General features: G+C 50.1%; 1 protein-coding gene across 1 annotated transcript in view; it reads left to right on the forward strand.

The window, feature by feature from the left end:
* Nucleotides 1-22818, forward strand: part of Fbln1 (fibulin 1) — an 81156-nt gene that overhangs the window by 52553 nt on the left and 5785 nt on the right. Inside the window, exons 15-16 of the mRNA XM_052161212.1 lie at nucleotides 6064-6206; nucleotides 8086-8217. Of these exons, the coding sequence (XP_052017172.1) occupies nucleotides 6064-6206; nucleotides 8086-8217 (275 nt within the window). The remainder of the gene's footprint in view (nucleotides 1-6063; nucleotides 6207-8085; nucleotides 8218-22818) is intronic.

Genomic DNA, 22818 nt, shown 5'->3' on the forward strand with positions numbered 1-22818 from the left:
ATGAGCTGGGCTTGGAAGTAGGACGGGAGAAAGGCAGCAGAGGTCCAGCGTACCTTTCTCTTTCCCGCTCTACCCAGATGTGTGCCAGCAGCCTTAGCTCCTATGTCCACAGCTGGGAGCCACTTCTGTTGCCATACCTGGTCCACTTTGATGGGCTGTAGCCTCAGGGTGTGGGCCCAACTTCCATCAAGTTACTTCTTATTGGGTGTTTGTTTCCAGCATTGAGAAAGTAGTACACACCTCTCTCATCGAGTGGCCATTCTAGCTCCTTCAGAGAGAATGCACCAAAGCCATTTTTAGTAATCAAGTAGCACCCACCCTTAAACAGGGAAACAGCATCATTAGGTTGTTCAAATGGAAGAACTGGCTGGTTTGGTGGAAGAGCTTGGGGCGAAGAGTGGTGACTTAAACCCATCAATCAACTGATGAGGGTCACACCCCCTTTCGATTGGCCTTATCCCAGCGGTCACCCCTGCAGCTTAAATGGTGCAGAACTAACAAGAGTTCACTCAGCCACCAGAGGGCACACTTGAGCTCTAGACCTGCTAAGTCACCTCCGAACTTGGTTTTTCTCTATCTATGCATAGGCAAAAAGAACTTGAATGTGCGTCCCTGCATTAAATTTTGTTGTTGCTTATTTATTAAAATAACTATAAGGGATTTCATGTTTGTTTATTTTTTGATCTATGAGGGGCATTGGAGAGATGGCTCACTCACTAGCTGTATTTCAAAGGAACGAGGTTTGATTCTTAATAGCCATATAGTGGCTAACAGCTGTCTGTAACGGCAGTTCCTGGTGCCCTCTTCTGGCTTCACTGGGTATTGCATGGACATGGTGTATAGACATACATGCAGGCAAAATGCCCATATGCACAAAATGAAGAGGAAGAAAAAAATTAAATAAACTACTAGAGATTAGGTTAAGGCAATTGGTTTCAGAGAAGCAGGAGTTTGGAGTTTGTATATTATTTCCACAAGCTTCGAAGAACCTGTGTGAGAATCAGCCATTTGAATGCCATCAGCCAGTGATTCCTGCTGTCTCAGGAATTTTCACCCAAGTCCAAGGTCAGGACCTGTAGTTCTGCATTTCTGACTTAAACATTTCTTTTCTTGGATAAATGTGATTTCAACTCAGGATCCTTTTTTCTCTTCCTGTTTTTAGATATCTAATTCTATAGATTCTAACTTTTAACCTCATCTAGACATGGAAATAAGGTGTTTCTTTTTTTGCTATTTTGTAAAATAAAGCAGTAAGCAAATCTTTCCAGACACAGAAATTCTTCATCTAGTTCATTTGTGAACTCAAGCAATTTCTGGAACAAACAAGTCCTTTGGAAGAGCTCTAAAGTGTGTGTGTGTGTGTGTATGTGTGTGTGTGTGTGTGTGAGAGAGAGAGAGAGAGAGAACATGTATATGTATGAGCACACATGTGTGCATGTGTGTACACATATGTGTATGTGTGTGCATGTACACACATGTGCATGTGTATTTGTGTGCACACATGTGTGTATGGACATGTATATGTGTGCATGTATATGTGTGTAACAGCATTGTGTGTGCACACATGTGTGCATGTGTGTCTCTGTGTGTGTGCTCACATGCATGTGTATTCACATGGGCATTAGAGCATCTTTAAAGGTTTATTTTTATTTTTTATTTATGAATGTGTGAGCATACACATGCATGTACATTTGGGTGTCTGAATAGGCCAGAAGAAAGTTGTTGGATTCTATGGAGCTAGAGTTACAGATGTTGGTGAGTCATCCAACATGGATCCTGAAGACTGAACCCCGATTCTCTGGAAGAGCATCAAATACTCTTAACTCCCGAGTCATCTCTGCAGCCCTGAATATCAGATTCAAAATGTTTTTGACAACATTTTATGCCAGATGAAATGAAGCGATGTATTTAGGATAATTAGGAAATGTAAGCCAGGGATTTTATACCCAGCAAAACTGACAATTGTGCACACTTATATGAACTTGTACACACTGAACAATGACTATGGCATTGCAGCTACATGCCTACTAAAGCATGTACTAAAGCGGCTACATGCTATCAACTGCCATATAGCTCAGACTACACAGATGTAGTATTTCTAGTTAAATTGAGCAGAAGGAGAACATACTTGAGGAATTATTTATAGCTGTTGATTGGTGAGCTGTTATTCTGAGACTGCTCTGTATGAAACATGGAATCAGTCAAAACTGGACAGTTGTGAATTGTGAGCTGTGTCAGCCGAATCAGGCTTGTGATGTAGAGTAAAAACTATGCCCTTGAGCCATGGAGAAGACAAGAAGTTTATAAACTTTATTTTGAATTGTAAATATTAGTATGAGCTTGCATTACATTTATTTCTCATTGCATTCATTTAGAGGGGGTCAAAGGACAACTTGCAAAAGCTGGTGTTCCCCTTTCTATCATGTAAGTTTCAAGGACCAAACTCAGGTCATCGGCTTTGGCAGTGAGGTTTTAACTGGCTGAGGCATGTCATTGGCCCCAGCTGCTGAATTTTACATTTCGAATGTCTGCTGGTGATGCCTGGAAACAGAGGCCAGCCTTGTTGCTCTGGGCATTGTCGCTGTGTAGACTATGATCCTGTATCACCATTTCCCATGAACCACAGACAGATAAATCCAGAGCTCACTAGAGAAGTGACTCTAGAGTACAGTAAAGCATTCTTGATGAAACTGAGTACTGTGTATTGCCTCATAGCTGGAAAGCTGTGAGAACACCAGGGACCCCAAAGCCACTTTTGCTCTGTGGCCAAGAAGGGAAGTTTGAGCTTCCACAAAGGGCAGTGGTGGTGGTGGACCAAACCTCATCAAACTGGATCCCATTATGAGTTCACCCTGGCTTTATTTTTCCTATCTCAAAATCCTTTGAGGAGGTTGTAGAGAGTGCTAACGTTCATGATGCAAATACTTATCTGTATTAATTACTTTTCTTAAATTCCTAACAAACAACTTAGCGGAAGAGCGGGTGTTTATTTCACGTTTGAGGGTACAGTCCATGGCGGGCGTGGTGGGGCAGGTGCAGCTCTCAGTTGTGGTTAGAAAAGGAGGCAACAGATGCAGTTCAGAAAACAGGGGAGGCAGTGGGTCAGGCCATAAATCTCACACCCCTACCCATTACCCACTTCCTCCCACTGGACACCCATCTCCCAAAGAATTCTTAACCTCTAAAAACAGCACCACAACCTCTAAAAACAGCACCACCAGTAGCAGAGTAGAATTGGACCTAACAAGTATTGAACTATATGCTTCTTGGTTACCACATAGCAGTAGCATCTATGAGACTGCTTCCCGGCACAGAAGGCCAGCCAGGGAGTGGGAGCAAAGTGTCAGGCCAGCGGGATTTTTTCAGCCCAGAGTACAGTCGGTGGGTGACTTGGGTTTCTGTTCTTGTGATAAACACCGTGAACAAAGGAAATCTGGGGAAGAGGGTTTATTTAACTGCAACAGGTTATAGTCTATCAAGAAGGGAAGTCAGGGCAGGAACTGAAGCAGAGGCCATGGAGGAGTGCTGCTTGTTGGCGATATCTGTCTATCTATCTATCTATCTATCTATCTATCTATCTATCTATCTATATCTATATCTATATATCTATATTATCTTTATCTATATCTATATATGTATGTATGTATGTATATATATATATATATATATATATATATATATATATACATACATACATACATACATACATACCTCTGTCTCTGTCTCCATGGCTTTCTTACCTTGCTTTCTTATATTACCCAAGACAGCCATGCCTGGTGGTGCACACCTTTAATCCCAGCACTCAAGAGGCAAAGGCAGGTGGATCTCTGTGAATTCAAGGCTGACCTAGTCTGCATGCTGAATTCTAAGACAGTCAGGGCTATGTAGAGAGAACTTGTCTCAAACAAACAAACAAACAAAACCCACAAAACATTGTTACCCAGGGCCACTTACCCAGGGTTTCCACGACCCATAGTGTGGGCTGGGCCCTCTGACATATCAATCATTTATCAAGAAAATGCCTCATAGACTTGCCTAGAGGTCTGGTGGAGCCAGTTTCTCTATTGAGATCCCTTCTTCCCAAATGACTCTAGCTTGTGTCAAGATGACAGAAACTAACTAGGAGAATAGGCCCTGAGTACCAACTTCTGTAGGTATCACAGAAAGACCAGAACCCACATGACCTGATGGAAGACACCCTACCTCTGTCATCCTTCCAACCAGTCTGGGACTGTGTCTAATCCAGCAGCCAGTGTGAGGGACATTCAGAGGACGGAGGAATGCCCTGGACCACATCACAAGGATGCAGGCAGCCAGCTCCTGACTGTGGTACTCCGAGCCTGAAATACACTAGGCTCCTTTCCAGATCATGTGGAAAATGAAAGGATGGGGGGGGAAACTGTCAGTCAGTGGGCACTTAAAGATAACCCTCACTCATGAGCATGTCTGTATAACTGGTGCAGAGATATACACTGTGGGAAGGAGCTGTGAAGAAACCCAGCAGGGGCTTCATGGGCCCAGGTTAAGGGTTAGCTGTAGAACACAGGAGAGATAGTATTGTTTTGGTACACACCAGGCAGCTTCAACAGTTGGCTGAGGTTTCTTTCCTTGTGTGAATAATTTTTATTTTTGAGACAGGGTTTCATGGTAGAGAGCAGACTGGCCTTGAACTTGTAATCCTTCTTCCTCAACCCCCTGACGTGGCGGATGATTATAAAAAATGTTTTCCATACAATAACTCTTTGAACCATTTGCATTCTATTCATATCTGGGTTTTTTTGTTTTGTGGAGTTTGTTTTTATCTCTTTTTCTTTGTTTGTTTGTTTGTTTGGTTGGTTATTAGAGACAAGGTTTCTCTGTTTTGGAACTCACTATGCAAACCAGGCTGGTCTCAAACACAGAGATCCACCTTCCTCTGCCTCCTGAGTGCTGGGGTTAAACACATGTGCCACCACCACCTGACTGTTCATATGTTTTTATTTTATTTATTTCACATATAAATGTGTGTGTGTGTATATATGTGTGTATGTATATGTGCATGTGTCCTATGGAGGCCAGATAACAACTTTAGGTGTTGTTTCCCAGATACTGTCCTCATCTTCCTCTTCCTCTTCTTCTTCCTCCTTCCTTTTAGTTTTAATTTAATTTTATGTCTATGGGTTTTTTGAATGTGCATATGTCTGTACACCATGTGTGTACAGTGCCCACAGAGGCCAGAGTGTGTTAGATCACCTGCTCTGCCATTACAGATGGCTGTGAACCAGCTGCCTTGTGGATTGTCCAGAAGAGCAAACATCTCTCCATCCTTGTTTTGAATTTCATGATAAAGTTTTTAAGAACAGTGTAGCACAGTGCCGGGAACATGGGCATGGACTTATAGTAAATGTAATCTTTTTCCTTCCTGTTACTTGGTATGGATTCAACGTCTCTGTGATGAACATTGAGATCAGCAGTTTATATACATTTCACCAGGGCTGGAGAGATGGTTCAGTGGGTAAGAGCACCGACTGCTCTTCCAAAGGTCATGAGTTCAAATCCCAGCATCCACATGGTGGCTCACAACCATCCGTAAAGAAATCTGACACCCTATTCTGGTGTCTGAAGACAGCTACAGTGTGCTTATAAATAATAAATAAATAAATATTAAAAAAAAACTTTTATATACATTTCTCCAACCCTCAACCCTGCCCTCCCCATGAGCCCTGCTAGCTGCCCAGTTGTTGGCTTCTAGGATGAAAGACTTGACACCCTTATTCACTGGTATCCACAGCACCTGGTACTCCTAGCTACTCAACATTGTTGCTAAGCAACTGAGAAGTGAACATATTCTTCAGGGGCAGACTGATGCTCACGTGGTGCAGTTGGCAAATTCCAAACTGTACACATTAGCATCTAGACTAAGTGGTGTCCCCATTTTATATGAAGGCCCATGTACAGTGCAGTCTGGCCACAGAGTTCACTGTTAACTGCCTCTGGGCCACCTGCTACTGCTACTTCTGGTGTTCCCTGGATGCTGTTGTCCTGGCTTTGCCACCCACCTTCCTGGGCTGTGTTTCTCTGCAGCTTCCGACAAGAGAAAACAGATACAGTCCGCTGCATCAAGTCTTGCCGTCCCACTGATGAGGCCTGCGTGCGGGACCCTGTGCATACCATCTCCCACACTGTCATCTCGCTGCCTACCTTCCGAGAGTTCACCCGTCCCGAGGGTGAGTGGATCAAGTTGAAGGTCCTGAGACTTGCCTCTGAGCCTCCTTCTGGTTGAGCAGAGAGCCTGTCCTGCAAGGCCCTTCCTTGTAGGATGTGGTCAGGGTGGGATGCACACCTTTCCCGTCTGGGTCCCTGGGCTGCTCCTCCTTTGCCTGCTCGGCAGCCCCTTCTGATGACTGACAACCATTCTGTCAATAGCATTCAGTGCTGATTCCATGATGAACGCTGGGGGCTTGAGGAAGTCATCCTCCACCCCCACCCCCACCCCCACCCCAGCGCTCATCATGGAATCAGCACTGAATGCTGTTGACAGAATAGTGTGGGGAGGAGGTTATTGGCCAAGTGAGAGAGGGAGATAAGAGACTTGCCAGCAGGTCACAGCCGGTAAGGTCTGGAGGTGAGCTGGGTGGTGCGGGCATTGAGAATGAGCCAGCGTCTAAACCTGGAGGTGAGGCTCTACTCCAAGAGAGCTGTTGAGAGGCCCTAATAGATAAGTCTGGTGTGCCAAGACATCTCAGAGACTGGGATGGATGGACAGAGTAGCCAGACTGGAAGCAGAAGCCATAGGATAACGTGACAGTTCTATGTCTTTCCTGAGTCCGTGTCCCAAAGGACATGGCCAATGCCATCACAACACATTTCTGAGGCAGCCTGGGGTTACAAGCTCCTAGGTGAACCATACACTCATGACACACCCTGGGGTGTAGTAGTGGGCTTCTCTGGTTCCCAGTCACCATCTCTCTTCTGCATGGGGTCTCTCTCCCTGACTGTCAGCAGACATTCAGCAAGCTGATGTGTCAGCTAACATACTAAGAACATGCTAAGAAAGGCCCTTTCTCTCCAGGAAAATGTATCACTGAGTTATCCAAGATGACCCCTGGGCTGACAGCTGTGAAAGAGTCATGCAGGATCACCAGACAGTGGGGAAAACATGTGAGACCCACAAGGCCAGCATTGTCCCTAGGGAAGTCCCCAGCGCACACTCCATTCCTACTGGCTCAGTCCTCCAGAGAAGTCGTCACAGCTCGTGTTTGCCCTGTGTCAGTGGGCCTTCACAAGCCTACACACAAGTCTTTTCCAAGTTCCTAGCAGTCATTTTTTTTTGTTTTTAGATTTATCTATTTTATGTATATATGAGTACACTATAGCTATCTTCAGACACACCAGAAGAGGGCAACCAATTCCATTACAGAGGGTTGTGAGCCACCATATGGTTGCTGGGAATTGAATTCACGACCTCTGGAAAATCAGTCAGTGCTCTTAACCGCTGAGCCATCTCTCCACCGCCCCCTACCCCCAGCAGCCATTTTTCTGGTATTCCACTCCGCTGACATAGGAGTTGGTTATCTGAATTGGGGTGGGGGGCAGCCAAGACACCTGTTAATGTCTTGAGCTCAGGAAACATGGGGTGCTAAAAGGACCCTCAGTGGATATCAGACAGCTTCTTCCCTTTATAGACGAGGAAACTGAGGCCCAGGAAAAGGACTTCTCCAAGATTACCCCGAGCCAGGCTGTGATCTGAATGGTGGTTCCAAGGCTAAGGTGGCTTATACCGCTTCATTATCTGGAGCCACAGCCACCATGGCCCAGCCGAGACCACACTGCTAACTGGCCTCATGACCTCGGCGGAGATAAGAATTGTCAAATTGCCTCAGTTTTCCCACTGCTGAAACAAAGATTGGCTATGATGTGAGGGCCAGGACTCTACTCTTCCTCACGGGGGCCAGTGATTTCAGCCATGTTTCCTTAGTAGTATATCCTCGTTGTGTTTGGTGTCGGGGCAAGTCTCTGGGAGGAGAAGGGAGGGGAGGGAAAAAGGAGAGGAGGAGAGGGCTGGGCCAGCATTACAACATTCTCATGCTATCATCGTTGCTGCAGAGATCATCTTTCTGAGGGCTGTCACACCACTGTACCCTGCCAACCAGGCCGACATCATCTTCGACATCACAGAAGGGAACCTTCGCGACTCCTTCGATATCATCAAGCGCTATGAAGACGGCATGACTGTGGGTGAGTGACCCTCCAAGGAGCCCAGAGTATTGGCCAAGGTCATTTGCACCTTCCTCACGCCCATGAGAAGACAATTCTATCTGGCCAGTAGGTCCTAGCCAGCAGCCCCTACTCAAGTCTGGGGAGCCTAGTGTTGAAAGAATCCCACTGGGGATCCACCCTGGTTGTACCACTGACTCTTCTATAAACCCTCAGCCTCAGTCTTCCTCACCTACAGAGTAAGTGGATGAAGTAGATCCTGCATCTCATAGCCGGATTTCAGAGGCTGTGCCAGGGCTAGGCTGTAGGCCTTGGTCAGTGGGAGCTGCTCTGTCTGCTATTCCCATGGCGTCGTGAGAAGACAAGCAAACTGGGCTTCCGAAGACTCCACATCTAGTCCCAGCCATGCAACTGGCTACCTTGGCTTAGCAGGCAATCTCCATCCACTTATCGCTCCTCCCCAGGTGTCAGTGGGTAAGAACCCCCCCCACACACACACACACCCTGGGACAGTCAGTGTCGCAGAAGCACAAGGGAAGCTGAGGCAGGGGCAGTCAGAGCACCCTTCTGTGCTGGTTTCATGTGGGCTTGGTGAAGAGGAAGTGGAGAGGATGAGTCAGACTCCAGGACGAGGGCTGGTGAGCACCCCCAGGGAACACCTGAGGGAAGCCGGGAAGCCACACCATCTCTGTAGAGGGGACTGTGGTCCCTGTTGCTGTCTGTGGGCCTTGAATATGACCTGCTCACCTCGAAAGCCCTTAAAGGCCTGTTCCACGTTTGCTGTTTTCAGCTAAATTGTTCCTGGAGTGGTCTAATCTGGGAGGCTGGGCAGAAGTGAGTCTGAGTATGGTGGCACCAGTGTCCGAGGGTCACTCCACTCTGTGTCCTTTGTCACACATGGTAGCTCGCCAGAACGGTCTTTAAATAACTTTTATTCATGGTGATAGAAAACTGTCTCATTTGACACTTCTGACTTAGATTTACTCTCTGAACATTTTGAAGCATTTGAGAAACTGGGTGATAATCCCGGCTCCCGGCTAGACATCAGTTTTCCTTGTATTTTAGTCTCAGGCCTGTGAAATCTGGATCGGAGCAGAGCCAGAGTTTGGCCTCCAGGTGGCACTGTTGGATCTCTGAACCTTCATCCTGGCTGTTTCCCCAGCCCCGACAGTTGCTAAACTGTCAGCTAGAGAAAGGGAATCGTTATTCCCCCGTTGCCAAAGAGCCATTTATAGCAACTTTACAAGCTCTTAAATGGGTTTGCATGTTGTAAACACGGCTGAGTCATTTGGGGGCTCACCACCCCCGGCCTCCTCCTCCGCTGTTTGGCAGCATTGGCAGCAAGGATAATTAGTTAATTACAATTAATGGCTCAGCAGCCCTCTCCGAGATTCCAAGGAGAGGGCATGCAGCCCGGCCGCCGGCCGTCGTAAGTCTCACCTTCAGCTATGGACGAGGGAGGTGTTGTGTATGTGTATAGAGGGTGTGGTGGGGGGTGGTAAAGGTTTGTCCTGCTACAAGTGTGTGTGAAAACTGAGTATCCTGGCACTGGCCTGCAGAAGCCCCCTAAGTGCTTGCCCTGTGAATGACCTATTGCTATGGCGTGACCCAGCCCGGGCCCCTGTGATTATAACCATAGAGCCTTTCAGTTTGCATGCTCTCTGTTACTTTCTGAACACTTGAGTTACTGGCTCTGGCTGGCCTGTGTTTATAGAGATAGATCCTGCCCCCTCCCCCCACACTTGACTTCGCCCAGAAGAGAGCACTGAGCCATCAATATACTGAGTCGGCGAGCCTGCAGGGCTGTGTCAGCCTCCTTAGTCCGCCTCAGCGCTCCCTATCCACATTTATTCTCGGCTAAGTCATTCTTGGAGTGCTCTAAGCTGGGAAGCTGGGCAGAAGTGAGTCCTTGTAGGATAGCTGCACCCCCGACAGAATAATCCTGGGTGCCTCTGCTTTTTGGTTTCCCATCTGCTACAGCAGAAAATCCTGCTTGTGTTATTTGTGTTAGAGCGGGGAGGCCTCACCGTTTCCAGACACTTCCACAAAAGGAGACCACTGGGGGATGAGGGTGCCAGTCTTTTCTTAGGGACTCAGGGGCCCGGCTAGCCGTGAGATAGCTCCAGGTGTGACGGGTGACCACAGGTAACCTCCAGGCAGTGGGCGTCTCGGGAATGGAATGCAGCCACAGCCATGGGGAACGAGCCTTCCCCTCACTGCGCTTGGTCATGGGTGCCCTGGTCTTTGGAATTCTAGGCTTGGGCGGCATGGGGGTGGGTCCCCAACCCTCGGAAATTCCTGGGGCTCATCTCCCTGCCTACTGAGTGGCCCAGCCTTTTCCACTCCTCAGCAAGTTTACAGGGCATTCCATCTGGTTCACACATCGCCTGCCGGGTGAAGAGGGAGACCAGGTGGGGCAGGTTGCACTGAGCTGGGACGAAGGCTGTGTTTGTGGTTGGCTTCTGCCTTCAGACTTCTTGTCTTAGGGCATCAGTTCGTTGCTTGGAACATTTACCCTGAGATTGCCTGTAACCTAATTCCTTTTCCCTTTTCTGCCCAGAAACATCCCTGTGTACCTGGGGATGTCCCTCCAGAAGGTAACCCCTGTACATGGTTCCAGTCCTGACCACTGGGGGCGGGGGGGGGGGGGGGGGGAGGGGGGATGGAGTTTTCTCCTGAGGTTTGGCCCGACATGAAGCAACCCTGGGAATGGGGTTTAGCACTCATGGCTTCTTGCCATCACTGCACACTGCACACTCTCGCCCCCGCGTGCTTGTTCAGTCCTTGCAAACATGACTGCTGGGAACGGGACAGGAAGATCTCCCTTGGGCAAAGGAGGGAACGGAGTCCAATGACCTCGTAAGACTGTGCAACAGCAAAATGTAGGTCTGGGTATCTTCTGATTTGTTTTTGAACAGCCCAGTACTTGCTTCAGGCCACGTGTTAAGCAATACCCCCAAGGCTTGGCCGTCATCGAAAGCATGGTTCTGGACTAAGCAGGCCTGCCACCTGCCGTTCCTATCCAGGCTCAGGAGGTTCCTGTGTCCCTGGCAATGAGCCTGGGCCTGTACATGGCCATGCCAGGGCACCTGCCTGCTCCCTGGGCTGGATGAATACTTGCCTGTCTAGGCCACAACCTGTGTGGACACTCCCTACAAAGGGCTTCCCTACAGAGGCAAGTCCCAAGCAGAGTCTCCTCACATATTCAGTAGTCCCAGAGAGCCTAGAGCATTCAGGAACCAGCATTCAGTCCGTTGGACGTAGGGAAATCATCTTCACTCAGGGATGGAGGAGTAAGAGAAGGCCATGGAGTAGAAATAGCACAAACCTGGGCCTACCCAGAGCTAGAAACCACAGATGCCCAGTGCTGGCATGGAAAGAGTTCTCCACGTTTGGAAGTCTCACAAAAATAAGCAGCAGATGACGAGCCTTTGACCCCTGTGGCCATGGCATTCAGGCCCTTGAAAGTGACAAGACAGTGAAGTGCTTGAGAGAGCAGATGTGGGGGAGGCGGAGGGAGGGGGACTAAAAAGGCCGGGCTTCCTCTAATGCAGTCCTTGGGTTTTAGGGGATCAGGGAGCTGCTGCTCAGGGCGGGAGTTGCTGCCTCTGCAAAGCCCCCTTGCATTCCTCTCTCTCCAACTGTCAGTGAGACTTGAGGGATGCTTCTCCAGCCTGTGGTGAAATGCTCTATAAATGCCTGGGGCATGCTCGGGCCACCACAGAGCCTCCCTGTGCTCGAGTTCACACTTCACTCTCCAGAGCCCAGGCTGCAGCCAGCCGGCTTTGAGAAGCTGAATATAGTGAGTTAGGGGGAACCCTGGCCGCAAAAATTGTGGGCCACTCACTGTCACCCTGAGCCCTGTCTGAGCCTCTGGGGTTTAGAGGATACCCGGGCCCTGGGCCTCCCTTTAGCTTGCCTACACACACAGCTTCTCAACTGTGTTTTTCTAGAAGTAGAAAAAAAGTATCTAGAATGAGGTGTCAGCTTTGCCAGAATTTCTACCAAAGCCTCACCAAAGCCAAGAGGAGCTGAGAACACTCAGCTGGTATTTTTATCTGTTTGTTGGGCTTGTTTTTGGTTTTGTTTTTTGTTTTGGCCTGCGGCCTAATTTTGCATCGCCATCCTGACTCTCCACCCCATCATCCTACACAGGACCCTTAGATACTTGAAAGATTGCCTAATAGTTATCTGTAGGACAGTTGTGATGGTGCTGGTGTTAACAGTGGGACGCACAAGGCAGGCTTCTCGGAGGAGGTAACAACTGTCAGGTGGGAAGTGTTGGTGGACTTTAGACCCAAGGCCACTCTATTTCACAGTCACCTTATGAGGTCACTATGAAGCCCATTTCTTGGCAGAATGTACCCAGTGGTGTCTATCCCACTGGCATGTGCCAGCAGCACCAGGAAAGTCTGGGTCCCATATGAATAGTTTTGGGATTCTGGATCCAGCCTGCCATTTAGGAGTAAAGATCTTCTAAGATCCATGGGACCAGGAGATAGGATTCACCAGGCATGAGACAGGGTACTGGAGCCCCCACAACAATATTCCATCTGGCTAACACCCATGAGTCTCTGCTCTAGCAGGTGCTACACCAGGGCCTGTAAGGACGCTCAGGAGCATGTCCCTCTGCCCCCCATTTGCCCATGGACTGGGAAGCCAGCCTCCAGGTCCCCAGTGCCTGAGCAGTTCCAGGGTTGCAGTTAGGGGTCACTTAGTGATCCAGGAAGGTTATTTGAAAGCTGAGCAGACCCCTCCCAGGTGGAAACAGCTCTGGTTGGCTGCTGTGACCACCCTTTCTGCACTTCACACTCATTTCTGGGAAAGTCCCAAGATCTGACTTAGCGTGCGTGTGCTGGGCTGGGTAGGGGGCCGAGAGCAGCGGTGAGTGTGTATGGGGAGTGATGGGCAGGAGGCTGAATGTGTGGATGCACATGATGCTTGGTCCCTGATTGGGTCCCTGTTCTGGCTTGCTGGCAGTTTACCATGTAGTAGTATAGCATCAGGACTAGACCTTAAGACCCTAGTGCCACCACAGGTGCAGGCACAGGGTTAGGAGACTTTGCCAAGTTTTGCTCTGGGATCACCTGATGTCAGGAACTATCACCCAGCCTGTGCATTGAATCCCTTCATCAGTTTCAGATGCTGCCTCAAAGATGATAGCCACTCTGGACTGACATAGTTGTTTACAAAGGAAAAATGAGAAGTGCTTGTCTGGGTCTTCTGGTCAACTAGCAGTCAGGCCTGTAGGTCTGTTCTCTGTTGTCCTCAAACTCCTCAGCCCCAAGATGGCTTTGGGGACATAGCTTCTAGGTATCCCTGGGGAGAAGAAAGGTGGCCTCCTTAGTCCCACGCATGGGTGTGGCTGGCCAAGCCCCATGCAGCTGAGAAAGTTGGAATGCAAGATGGAAAGATGGGCTGGCTCACTTTGGGCACTGTTGCTGTGTTAGGTTAAGAAAGAGACACCCTGATTACAGAGTCCCTTTCACTGTGACCCAGAAAGGGATTTGTGAGAGGCGCCTTCGTGTGTCAGTTGCATAGAGGACTTCAGAAGTCCAGCGATGATGTTCAGATACTGTGAGTCTAGGGTCTCTGGTGTCACATCTGGCTATACATGCCAGACCTGCCTAGGGTAGAAGCAGGTCCAGGTTCATGGTCAGGTGGGACTCAGGAGGAACACAGCTGCGCCCAGGAAGGAGCAAGTACAGTGGATCCCTCACAGATTCCAGAGAAGAGGTGGTGTCTCACGGGACCAGCAGCAGATCAGCGCTTTTGACATACATGTTCAACTAACCTGAAGAGTACTTTAGGAGCTGCCTAGGCCAGAGCCTATGTTGAGGTCCATGGGTGCAGCTGATGCATATAGATCAAGCAGGCATGAGCCCCAGGATGTCACCCCATGATGAAAGGGTCCATCATGGAGACTTATCTGCACAGTGCATGTAGCCTGCCTATCTTCTAGGGAGATGTCTAAGAAGAAAACCACCTGCATAGCCCATACTGAGGTTTGGGAGGGGTCCAAGACTGGAGGCTGTGTCCAAGGATCTGAGCCCCACTGGTCAGAAATGGTTCAGCCAGTATTCAAAAATAGATGCTGATCTTAACCACAAAAAAAGCATTCCATGTGTCCAACATCACCTGGACACCAGTGTATCCCCACTCCTGCAGCTCTCCCGCGCCCCATCGTTTTATTTATTGCCCTTGTTCTGAAACAGAGTATCGCTTGGATGCATAGGCTGGCTTGGAACTCATGACAGTCCTCCTGCCTTAGCTCCCCCTCCCCCAAGTGCTAACATTAGAGTTATGCCCCGCTATGCCCTGCCCCTGAATACTCTCTTAAAGGGCATGGAAATACTTTTCATTCTAAACTAGTATTTAAAGTCTCGTCCGTGGGTGCACAGGGCACAGGTCTCATGAGCTGAAGCTGAAATACCTAGGGCTGGTTTGCTTCTTTTAGGGTGATGTACACAGTTGATTCCAACAGGCCCTGATAAGAGCTGTTCCGGGCTTGATTTGCAGGTCTTCACTTCCAGTTTTGTAGCTTCAGGCTGTTCACACAAATTCTCTGGGCCTCTGTTTTCATCTCAGAAGATCAACATAGGAGTTCTTGCCCCAGGGGACCATAAGGATCAAGGGGATGTGTGTATTTAAACACGAGGTACTCTGCCTGCGTGGGCTGTCAACACATGAGCTCCTTGGGGAAGCTCAGAGCACCCTTGGGTGGCAGGACACACGTGGTTTAATGGAGCAGAGTAGGGCTGTTCACTCCAGTTCACTGCCTGGGAACTGTTTAATAGGCATGTCCTATAGCCTGGACCAGTGAATCTGGCCTGGCCTAAAGCAAAATGGAGGCATGCTTCCCATGTTCTGCCAATCTTGAATTATCTTACTCATCCCACGAGGGCAGGTGTGACCCCACCCCATGCCAGGCCCTGCTCCGACAGCTGGCAAGCAGCTCCACTCGCCTGCTTTCACATACACTGCCCACCAGCTCCTCTAGCATGCCTCCATTGGGTTTCCATGCCTGAGGGTGATTGTTTTTCAGAAGCTGGCTACATATCTCAAGAGGGTGAGAGTCATGTGTTAGGACTGCCATGGGCAGTTGAACGCGTTGTACACTATAAAACCCTAGGAAAGCCATTCCTAGCCTAGTCTGTATGCAGTGTACACCTGTACACCGTGGTCCCAGAAGAGAGCCGGAAGAACTCACTCGAGACTTACAGTCTTGCTTTCATAGGCTCTGTGGTGTCGAGATTGTAGGCTGAACTAGGAGGATCTGAGCTGCCTCTTTAACCAGCACCTCCTAAGGGGTTAAATATGAGAGACTGACCCTGCCCTGAAATCCAATTTGGCAGGTTTGGCCTGGGATCAGTGGGCACTGCAAAGGACATTCAGAAACTCCACCTAAAACAACAGCGCAGCCATCCCTGCCCAGCGAGGAGTGATTGGCCCTGCCCTGGCTTTCACGGCAAATCCCAGGGATTAGGCGCCTTCTCTTCTCCGGGAGGCACAGCCCTGTCACCCGGGGCCACACCCTGGCCAGCAGCCAACTCGCTTCCCGGGTGAGGGGCCCAGCCTCCTCCTCCTCAGTCTGGGATGGGCCAGGGCTTGATTCTGCCACGAGGCCGGCAGGAGGTACGGGCAGGGCAGGGGGCGGGAGGTGTATCTCTCAAAGGGGGCCAGACAGAAGGGTAAGAAGAGGACAGACACCTTTTATGCACCCCATGTGGGGGGCCCGTGTGGGGGCAAAGGTAGGATCTACTCACTTCCTAAGGCCTCTCAGCACCAGAGGAGATGGCCCGACCCCAAGCTCACAGATGCAGATGCTCAAAGGTCTCTTAAACATGAGACATACACCCCCAACCCACAGGCATGGGTATGGGGAAGAGCTTGGTGGGGGTGTGATCTCTGCTAGGGGCCACTGAGCTGATGCTGAAGGGCCATGAGGAACAGCCAAGTGTCCCAGCCCTTGCCCAGGTCGCTCCAAATGTCCTCTGGGATCCTGCTGTGTGTGGCCTCAGCCGTTGCCCAGTGGTGACAGTGCTGCCTTCCCTGCTGGGACAGCTCTGGGACCCCTTAGGCCCATAGCCTAGCCTAGCTAATGGCTAGCAGCCCCCTGCAGCTACCACTCCAAAAGAGGAACAACAGATGATATGATGGGGTGGCCCACCCAAGCTAAGCACTAAAGATGCCACCACCCGGTTACAAGAGCCAGGCAGTTGAAACTGTGTGGGTGGAATCGTCTGGGTTCCTAAGAAGGTAGGACCAGGATGATACCTGCCCGCCTCACTCCTGGGCAATGGTGGTCATTAAGGTTAGACTGGGAGGCTGGTCTGGCAAGTGTCTGGAAAGTTCATCCTCTAAGCTCACTCGGTCCTTTGTGTCTAAGTACAGGGGACTGTAAACTGCAGGTTCATGAGGATAGGATGTCTGTCGGAACAGATGACAGGCACAGGTCTTGAGAAGGTGTCTCTCGCAGAGTCAGTGAGGAGTCTAAAGGACTAGATAGAGCAAAGGAACATCTATATGCTCTCCTTATCCATCCCAGAGTGAGGCCCGATGATGAATGACAACGCAGCCAAGCAGGTGGGGCTGCAGGTGGAGCTGCAGGTAGGCCATGTGTGCACAGTGCAGCGCAGCCTGCAGGTGGGACTGCCAAGTGGGGCTGCACGTGGGTCATGTGTGCATAGTGCAGTGACACCAGTAGGTGGAGCTGCAGGTGGGCCATGTGTGCACAGAGCAGTGCAGCCAGCAGGTGGGGCTGCAGGTGGGCCATGTGTGCACACAGCAGCGCAGCCAGCAGGTGGCGCTGCAGGTGGGCTGTGTGTGCACAGTGCTGGGACAGGCCTCTGAACAAGCCAGATGTGAACCCTGGGAGCCTTGGGATACTGCTCTGCCCACCAGAGCCCTCCTGTGCTCATGGCTGCCGGTGTATGGCTCCTGCCCTGGAGCTGCCTCCCTGGCAACAAGTCTCCATCATTCTCACCATGCTGTGGCCTGGCAGTACTGCAGAGCCCAGGACACACCCTTCTGAGGAGTGTGCTTGCCTGCTGTGGTTGACAGAGCTCAGCCCCCGCTCTTCAAGGTAGAACCTGAGACCCATTGGGTGGTTCCCTCCCTGCCGACAGCCAGTGTTAACTTTGTCTCTCCCTGCTGCCTGGCTGGAGGGATATCTGCAGCCTAGATCTGCTGTTCCCTTCCGCTCCTCTCCTCAGAGAACAGAGAGCATAAGGTATGGTCTTTCTGTCTTGATCACTGTAGAGTTAAACAGTACCTGGCTGGAAACCTGGGCTTTAGGTTGGGTGATGCCCCCAGGTCTGCCCACTCATAAGTGTTAACTTTTACTCATGTGCCCACTCCAGCCAGCTGTACCCACACCCCAAACATACACCATCCTCTCTCCACCTCTTTTTCCTCATAGTAAACTATTCACTCTTCATCTTTTACAGCCCACCTCAGGCTGTTTTCTGGGACACGGTTGGGAACAAGGCAGTCCGAGGGAGGGACAGATGTGCCTCCTGCACTGTACACTTTTTATCCTACTGCAAAGAGTGTGATTCAGTCTGGTGGTGACCAGAACTTCAGAAAGGGAGGTGACATAGGGACAGGGAGGATATACCACTTCAAACACGAATACTGGGGACACTTGGCAAAGACAGAGAGGCCCAGGAAATGAGCCTCAGGCAAGCTGGAGGAAGAGCACTGGAGGCTGAGAGGACAGGCCACACAAAGCCCTGAGGCACGCGCTCTAGCTGTGCGGAGCTGCGGCTAAAGCAGAGGAAGAATGAGATGGGACTTTGGGACCTTGAAGCCACAGGAAAGCCTTTGCTGTAGATTTCCGCTGAGCGATGCAGGACCCTCACACAGAGGCTTCTCCAGGTGCCTCCTGGGATTGCTGCCATCTCCAGGAGGCCAAGGTGATAGTGGCTCTGACCATTGGGGTCTGGTAGGAAGAAGGGTGGGATGTGGGCAGATAGGGATATGGTCCGACTGGTAGGTCATATTTGCTGATGGGCCAGTGGGGACTTGGGTTTGATGGCAGGTGTCTGGTTCTAACAGCTGTGAGAGAAGTGGCCAAAGGAGTGACGTGGTGACAGGAAAGGGTAAGGTTATGAGCTGTTCATTCAGACATTGAGTCTGAAACGCTTGTCAAACACCCTCAAAGATGTGACTGGGACCATGGGCTGATCCCTCCAGAAGGGAAGGTAGTGAGGGCCTCAAGAGTGGATGAGCTCATTAGCATGGTGAGAGGACAGACAAAGGGTCCAGACCTGAATACAAGCCGAGGAGGTCAGAGGTCATAGAGATGAGAAATAGTCAGCAACAGGGTCAGGGTAAGGGCCTGGAACCCAGGAAGGGCTGCTAAGCTTTCCTGCTGAGACTCAGAATAGCTGAGGATGAAGCATCCATCACTGGGTTGCCCCCTCTTTGTTTCTTGAGCACACACACATATGTACATGGGTACATGTATGCACAAAAGCATCTACTAGGAGGTACCAGGCCCTTGTACCCATCAAGTGTCCAGAACCACTGGAGGACCCCGCTGCCTGACTTTCCTTCTGGAAGGTGGGGGTGAAGGGCTGCAAGCTCCAGTGAAAACAATGAGGCCTGGCCCAGGGGCCTGTGTAGAGGAGAGAACTCTGATAATAAGGATCTGGGTGATGAGTGAGCCCAGGGCTGGAAGAAAGTATCAGCTAAGAACCAGAACCGCTCCAAGTTCCTGGCTCATGGGAACGGGGTAGGGTCTGGGATAGGGCTTTCTTGTCATTATGACTGTTAGGCCTCAGACTCGGCTCAAATGGCTGAAGTGCTCATTAACAGATCAAACTGGACTTGGCTGTCAGGTTCACAGTCCCTTCCTGTTACAAGGTCCTCCTAGCTGGCAACCCCCCCCCTACCCTAACCATCTCCAGCCCAGGGGCTAGGCCGCCCTTCTCTATAGAATCCCACCATTTTGGTTCCCTTGCCTTTTTATCTGTCCTTTACCCTCCTGGCCTCTTGGTCTAGCTCTCTTTCCCTTGCTCTCCTCCCAAGGCTCAGGGTCATGTCCACTCTGGCCTCTCCCATGCCTCTGGCTATGCTGGTCCTCATATCTACAGTAAGCCTTCTTCTCCACCATACCTAGGAGTGACCATGTCCTTTCCTTTTATGATTTCTTTTGTGACAAAGTCCTTGAGAGAAACAGGAGAGATTTCTTTTCAGCCATCAGTTCTCAAGGGCACAGGTCATCGTGACAGAGAGGGCACCGTGACAGAGCTCACCTCATGGCAGCTAGGAAGCAGGGGACAGGCAGGGAGCACCAGTTCTACCTTTCTCCCTTTACCCCCTCTATGTGGGTCCCCATCCTATGGGTGGCCCCACCCATCTCAGTTAATCTTCAGGGAAACCTAGAGACATGCTTCTCAGTCTCCTGGGTGGTTGTAAATCAGTTGAGTGTGGAAACTGACAACCACAGGGAGGAAGAAGAGAGGTCCAGGAGAGGGTGGATTAGGGTTCAGTATGTTTGGGGCCACCTGTACACGGTTGGAGTTGAGGTGGGGAGGACCCTGCAGGTAGGTGAAGAGCACTAGGGTCAAGGCAGTGACACAGGAAAATGACACAGCGCCTTGTTCCTCCCCCATACAGTTACACCTTTGACCAATTCAGTACAAGTAGGAGCTCATCCTTCCAGAGTATTACCCAAACCTTCCTTGCCTTTCTTTTGTTAAAGCCACATAGCTCAGGGGAAGGTACAGTGGCCCAGGTTCTAGAGACCTGGTTTGCATCTTCCTGGCTGTGTGGTCTTCAGTGAGTCACTCAGCCACCCTGAGTTTTATTTCCTCTCCCAGCAAACCACAGAAAACAGTAGTCCTGGACCCAGTCACAACCAGCAGTCCTTAGCATGTGCTAGCCCAGTTCTGTAGAAATGCCGGTTCCCTGTCCTAGATGTGGGACGGGAGGTGTAGAGCCAAGCTGGATCTCTTCATATTTTCATTCTCGCCAGGGCAGCTGCGCCCGGGGCTTTACCTCCTCCTCTTGGCTGCCTGCAGGTGTCTGCTTGATGTATCTGCTTTTGCTCACTGGAGACTTGGGGCGGGGTACATTTATAATAATCCCAAAATATGGCTGATGAGTTTTGCTGAAACATGCTGAGTGACACTTGGTATTTTAAATATGCAGCCTAGACACCTGTCCTCCTTCCTTTCCGGCCATTATGGGGTTTCTCGGGCAAGCAGGGAAGGCAGGGTGTGGGGAGTTCAGACACAGCCCTCATTCCTGCTATGATGGCTCTAAAATTCCAGATACCTCTGCCGAGTTCACTCCATGATTTTTTTTTTAAAAAGAACTGTTTATTTTGTCTTGTGTGTTTGAGTGTTTTGCCTACATATATGTCTGTGCACCGTGTGCATGCCTGGTGTCCACAGGGGTCAGAAGAGGGTATTAGATGCCCTGGCACTAGAATTATAGATAGTTGTGAGCCACCATGTAGGTTCTGGGAACCAAACCCCAGTTTGACAGAAAGAGCAGCAAGTGGCCTTAACCACTGAGCCATCTCTCCAGCCCCTTGCTGGAGTATTTGTGAGTCAGGCCAGGGCAGGATACAGTGGAAGCATCCATGGGTTGCATCACACAGTGAGCTGGTCTTTAGGATCAGTCCTACCTGGACTGGGACTCATGGCCCTGGTAGCTGGAATCTGGGACATCTTACTCTTAGACCTTCACCTTGGCTCCTCCCTCCTCTTGGATGAAGCTGGTCATCGTCACAGATCAATGGTGGGGACTAAATTGGGGGGGGTCTTCCCCACCCCTGCCCTGCAGGCTCTTCCCCCCCAACTGCACCCTAGTCGTGTGTAGATTCAAGTCAAGCATTCCTTACTCCCCCCCCCACACACACACACACCAAATACAAAACGCTCCACAAGCTGAAACCTGATGGGTGTCTAAGACCACGAGAAGAATATCCACACGGTAAAACTTGCCTTCATCTGCAGCATTCCAAAGGATACTGCATACATAACTGCATGTGGAAGGCAGTTATGAAGCAGATGAACTTCACGTTCAGAGGTGGGGTCCTTCGAGGTGAGGTCCTTCGAGGCTCCCCATCTGTGACATTCTACTGTACCTCAGGACATGGGTGTGCAGACATCCCAAAGTCCCCATCACGTGGGCCCTGCGTGTTCGGGATGGGAGCGCTCACTGAGCCAACACTATCTCCTCCTTGGCTTCTGCTCCTTTTTCTGGCTCATGCTACCTGTTACAGCCCGAGGTTCTGACCCTGGGAGGTTTGCTGGATCTGGTGACATCATCTTTCCAGTGTCTGGCATGGAGGGATGTGGCCACTGAGGCCAGACAGTAAGCCCAACACTTCCTTACTGTCCATATTCCTTCTAGATGGCCACCATCTGACTTTGAGCCGTTGGTCACTAGTTCCCAATAATTCCCCACTTTATACGTTACATTCAATGCTTGCCCCCATGGTTCACGCATCCAGCCGCCTTTCATTGAGTAAACCAGGCACCAAGAAGCCCCGGGGAACCAGGCATGCAGAACGAACTATGCTTTGGCTTTACACTAAGTGCATTCTACCCGTAGTCTGGCTGCAGGGAGGGGTAGTTTCTCCTTCTCTGCTTGGTGATGACACGTAGCTTTCAGACTGTCACATGCGCCTTTCCCCACTCAAGCCGCTGTCTGTTCCCTCGCTACTGCATCGCACGCAGTGTCTTGATTTATCATCTTGTTAGTTGAAATACTCTGACAGCCCCAGTCCACTCCATTACACTCTTGTCAGTTCGAATCATGGCCCTTCTGTGTCAGAAGCTGAACTAAAGACCACATGAGGCCTTGTGTAAGGTTACACAACTGGCCAGCACAAAGGCAGCCCAAGAACCAGAGGGTATGACTCCAGCTATCTGGATAGAATGTCTGAAAGCCAGGTGTGCGGAGAGCCCAGACGATTTTATGCCATTTCAAGTGGTTGATAGACAACTGAATGCATTACATGGAAGGAGGTTGGATGGGCTTGGGGGGTGAGTGTGAGGGGTACCAACCCCAGGAGACAGACTTTCCCTTCTGGACCCATGGACTTTGTGTTCAGGATCAAGAATCCCAGAACATCATCAGCTTCAGGTTACACAGCAGAGCCGAGACATGAAGGTGAGCTGCCCCAGGGGGCTACATTTTTCAATGGGGAAAAACAGGCTTAATTATATCTCTAAGAGGTACAGACACGCTGAGGAGGAATACCAGAAGCGCCTGAGACCTGGAGCAGAAATGCCTAAGATGAGGATTTAGAAGGTTAAAAGCTGTTGAATTAGGCAGCACCATGCCTGTGTGTGTGTGTGTGTGTGTGTGTGTGCGCGTGCGTGCGTGCGCGCGCGCACATGTGCACATGGTCATGTGTGTGGTTTACATATGTGAATACAGGTATATACATGCATGGTGTATAGGTGCATGCATGCACAGAGTATATGTGGATGTCAGAGGACAATGTTTACTGTTAGTCCTTAGGCACCGTCTACCTTTTGTTTGACACAGGGTCTCTCATTGGCCTGGAATTTTGCTAGGCCAGCCAGGCACTGAACTCTAGGGATCCACCTGTCTGTCCCACATCTCTCCTTCACTAGGACTACATTGCCTGACACC

The sequence above is a fragment of the Apodemus sylvaticus genome, chromosome 17, assembly GCF_947179515.1.
Source record: "Apodemus sylvaticus chromosome 17, mApoSyl1.1, whole genome shotgun sequence".
Lineage (NCBI taxonomy): Eukaryota > Metazoa > Chordata > Mammalia > Rodentia > Muridae > Apodemus > Apodemus sylvaticus.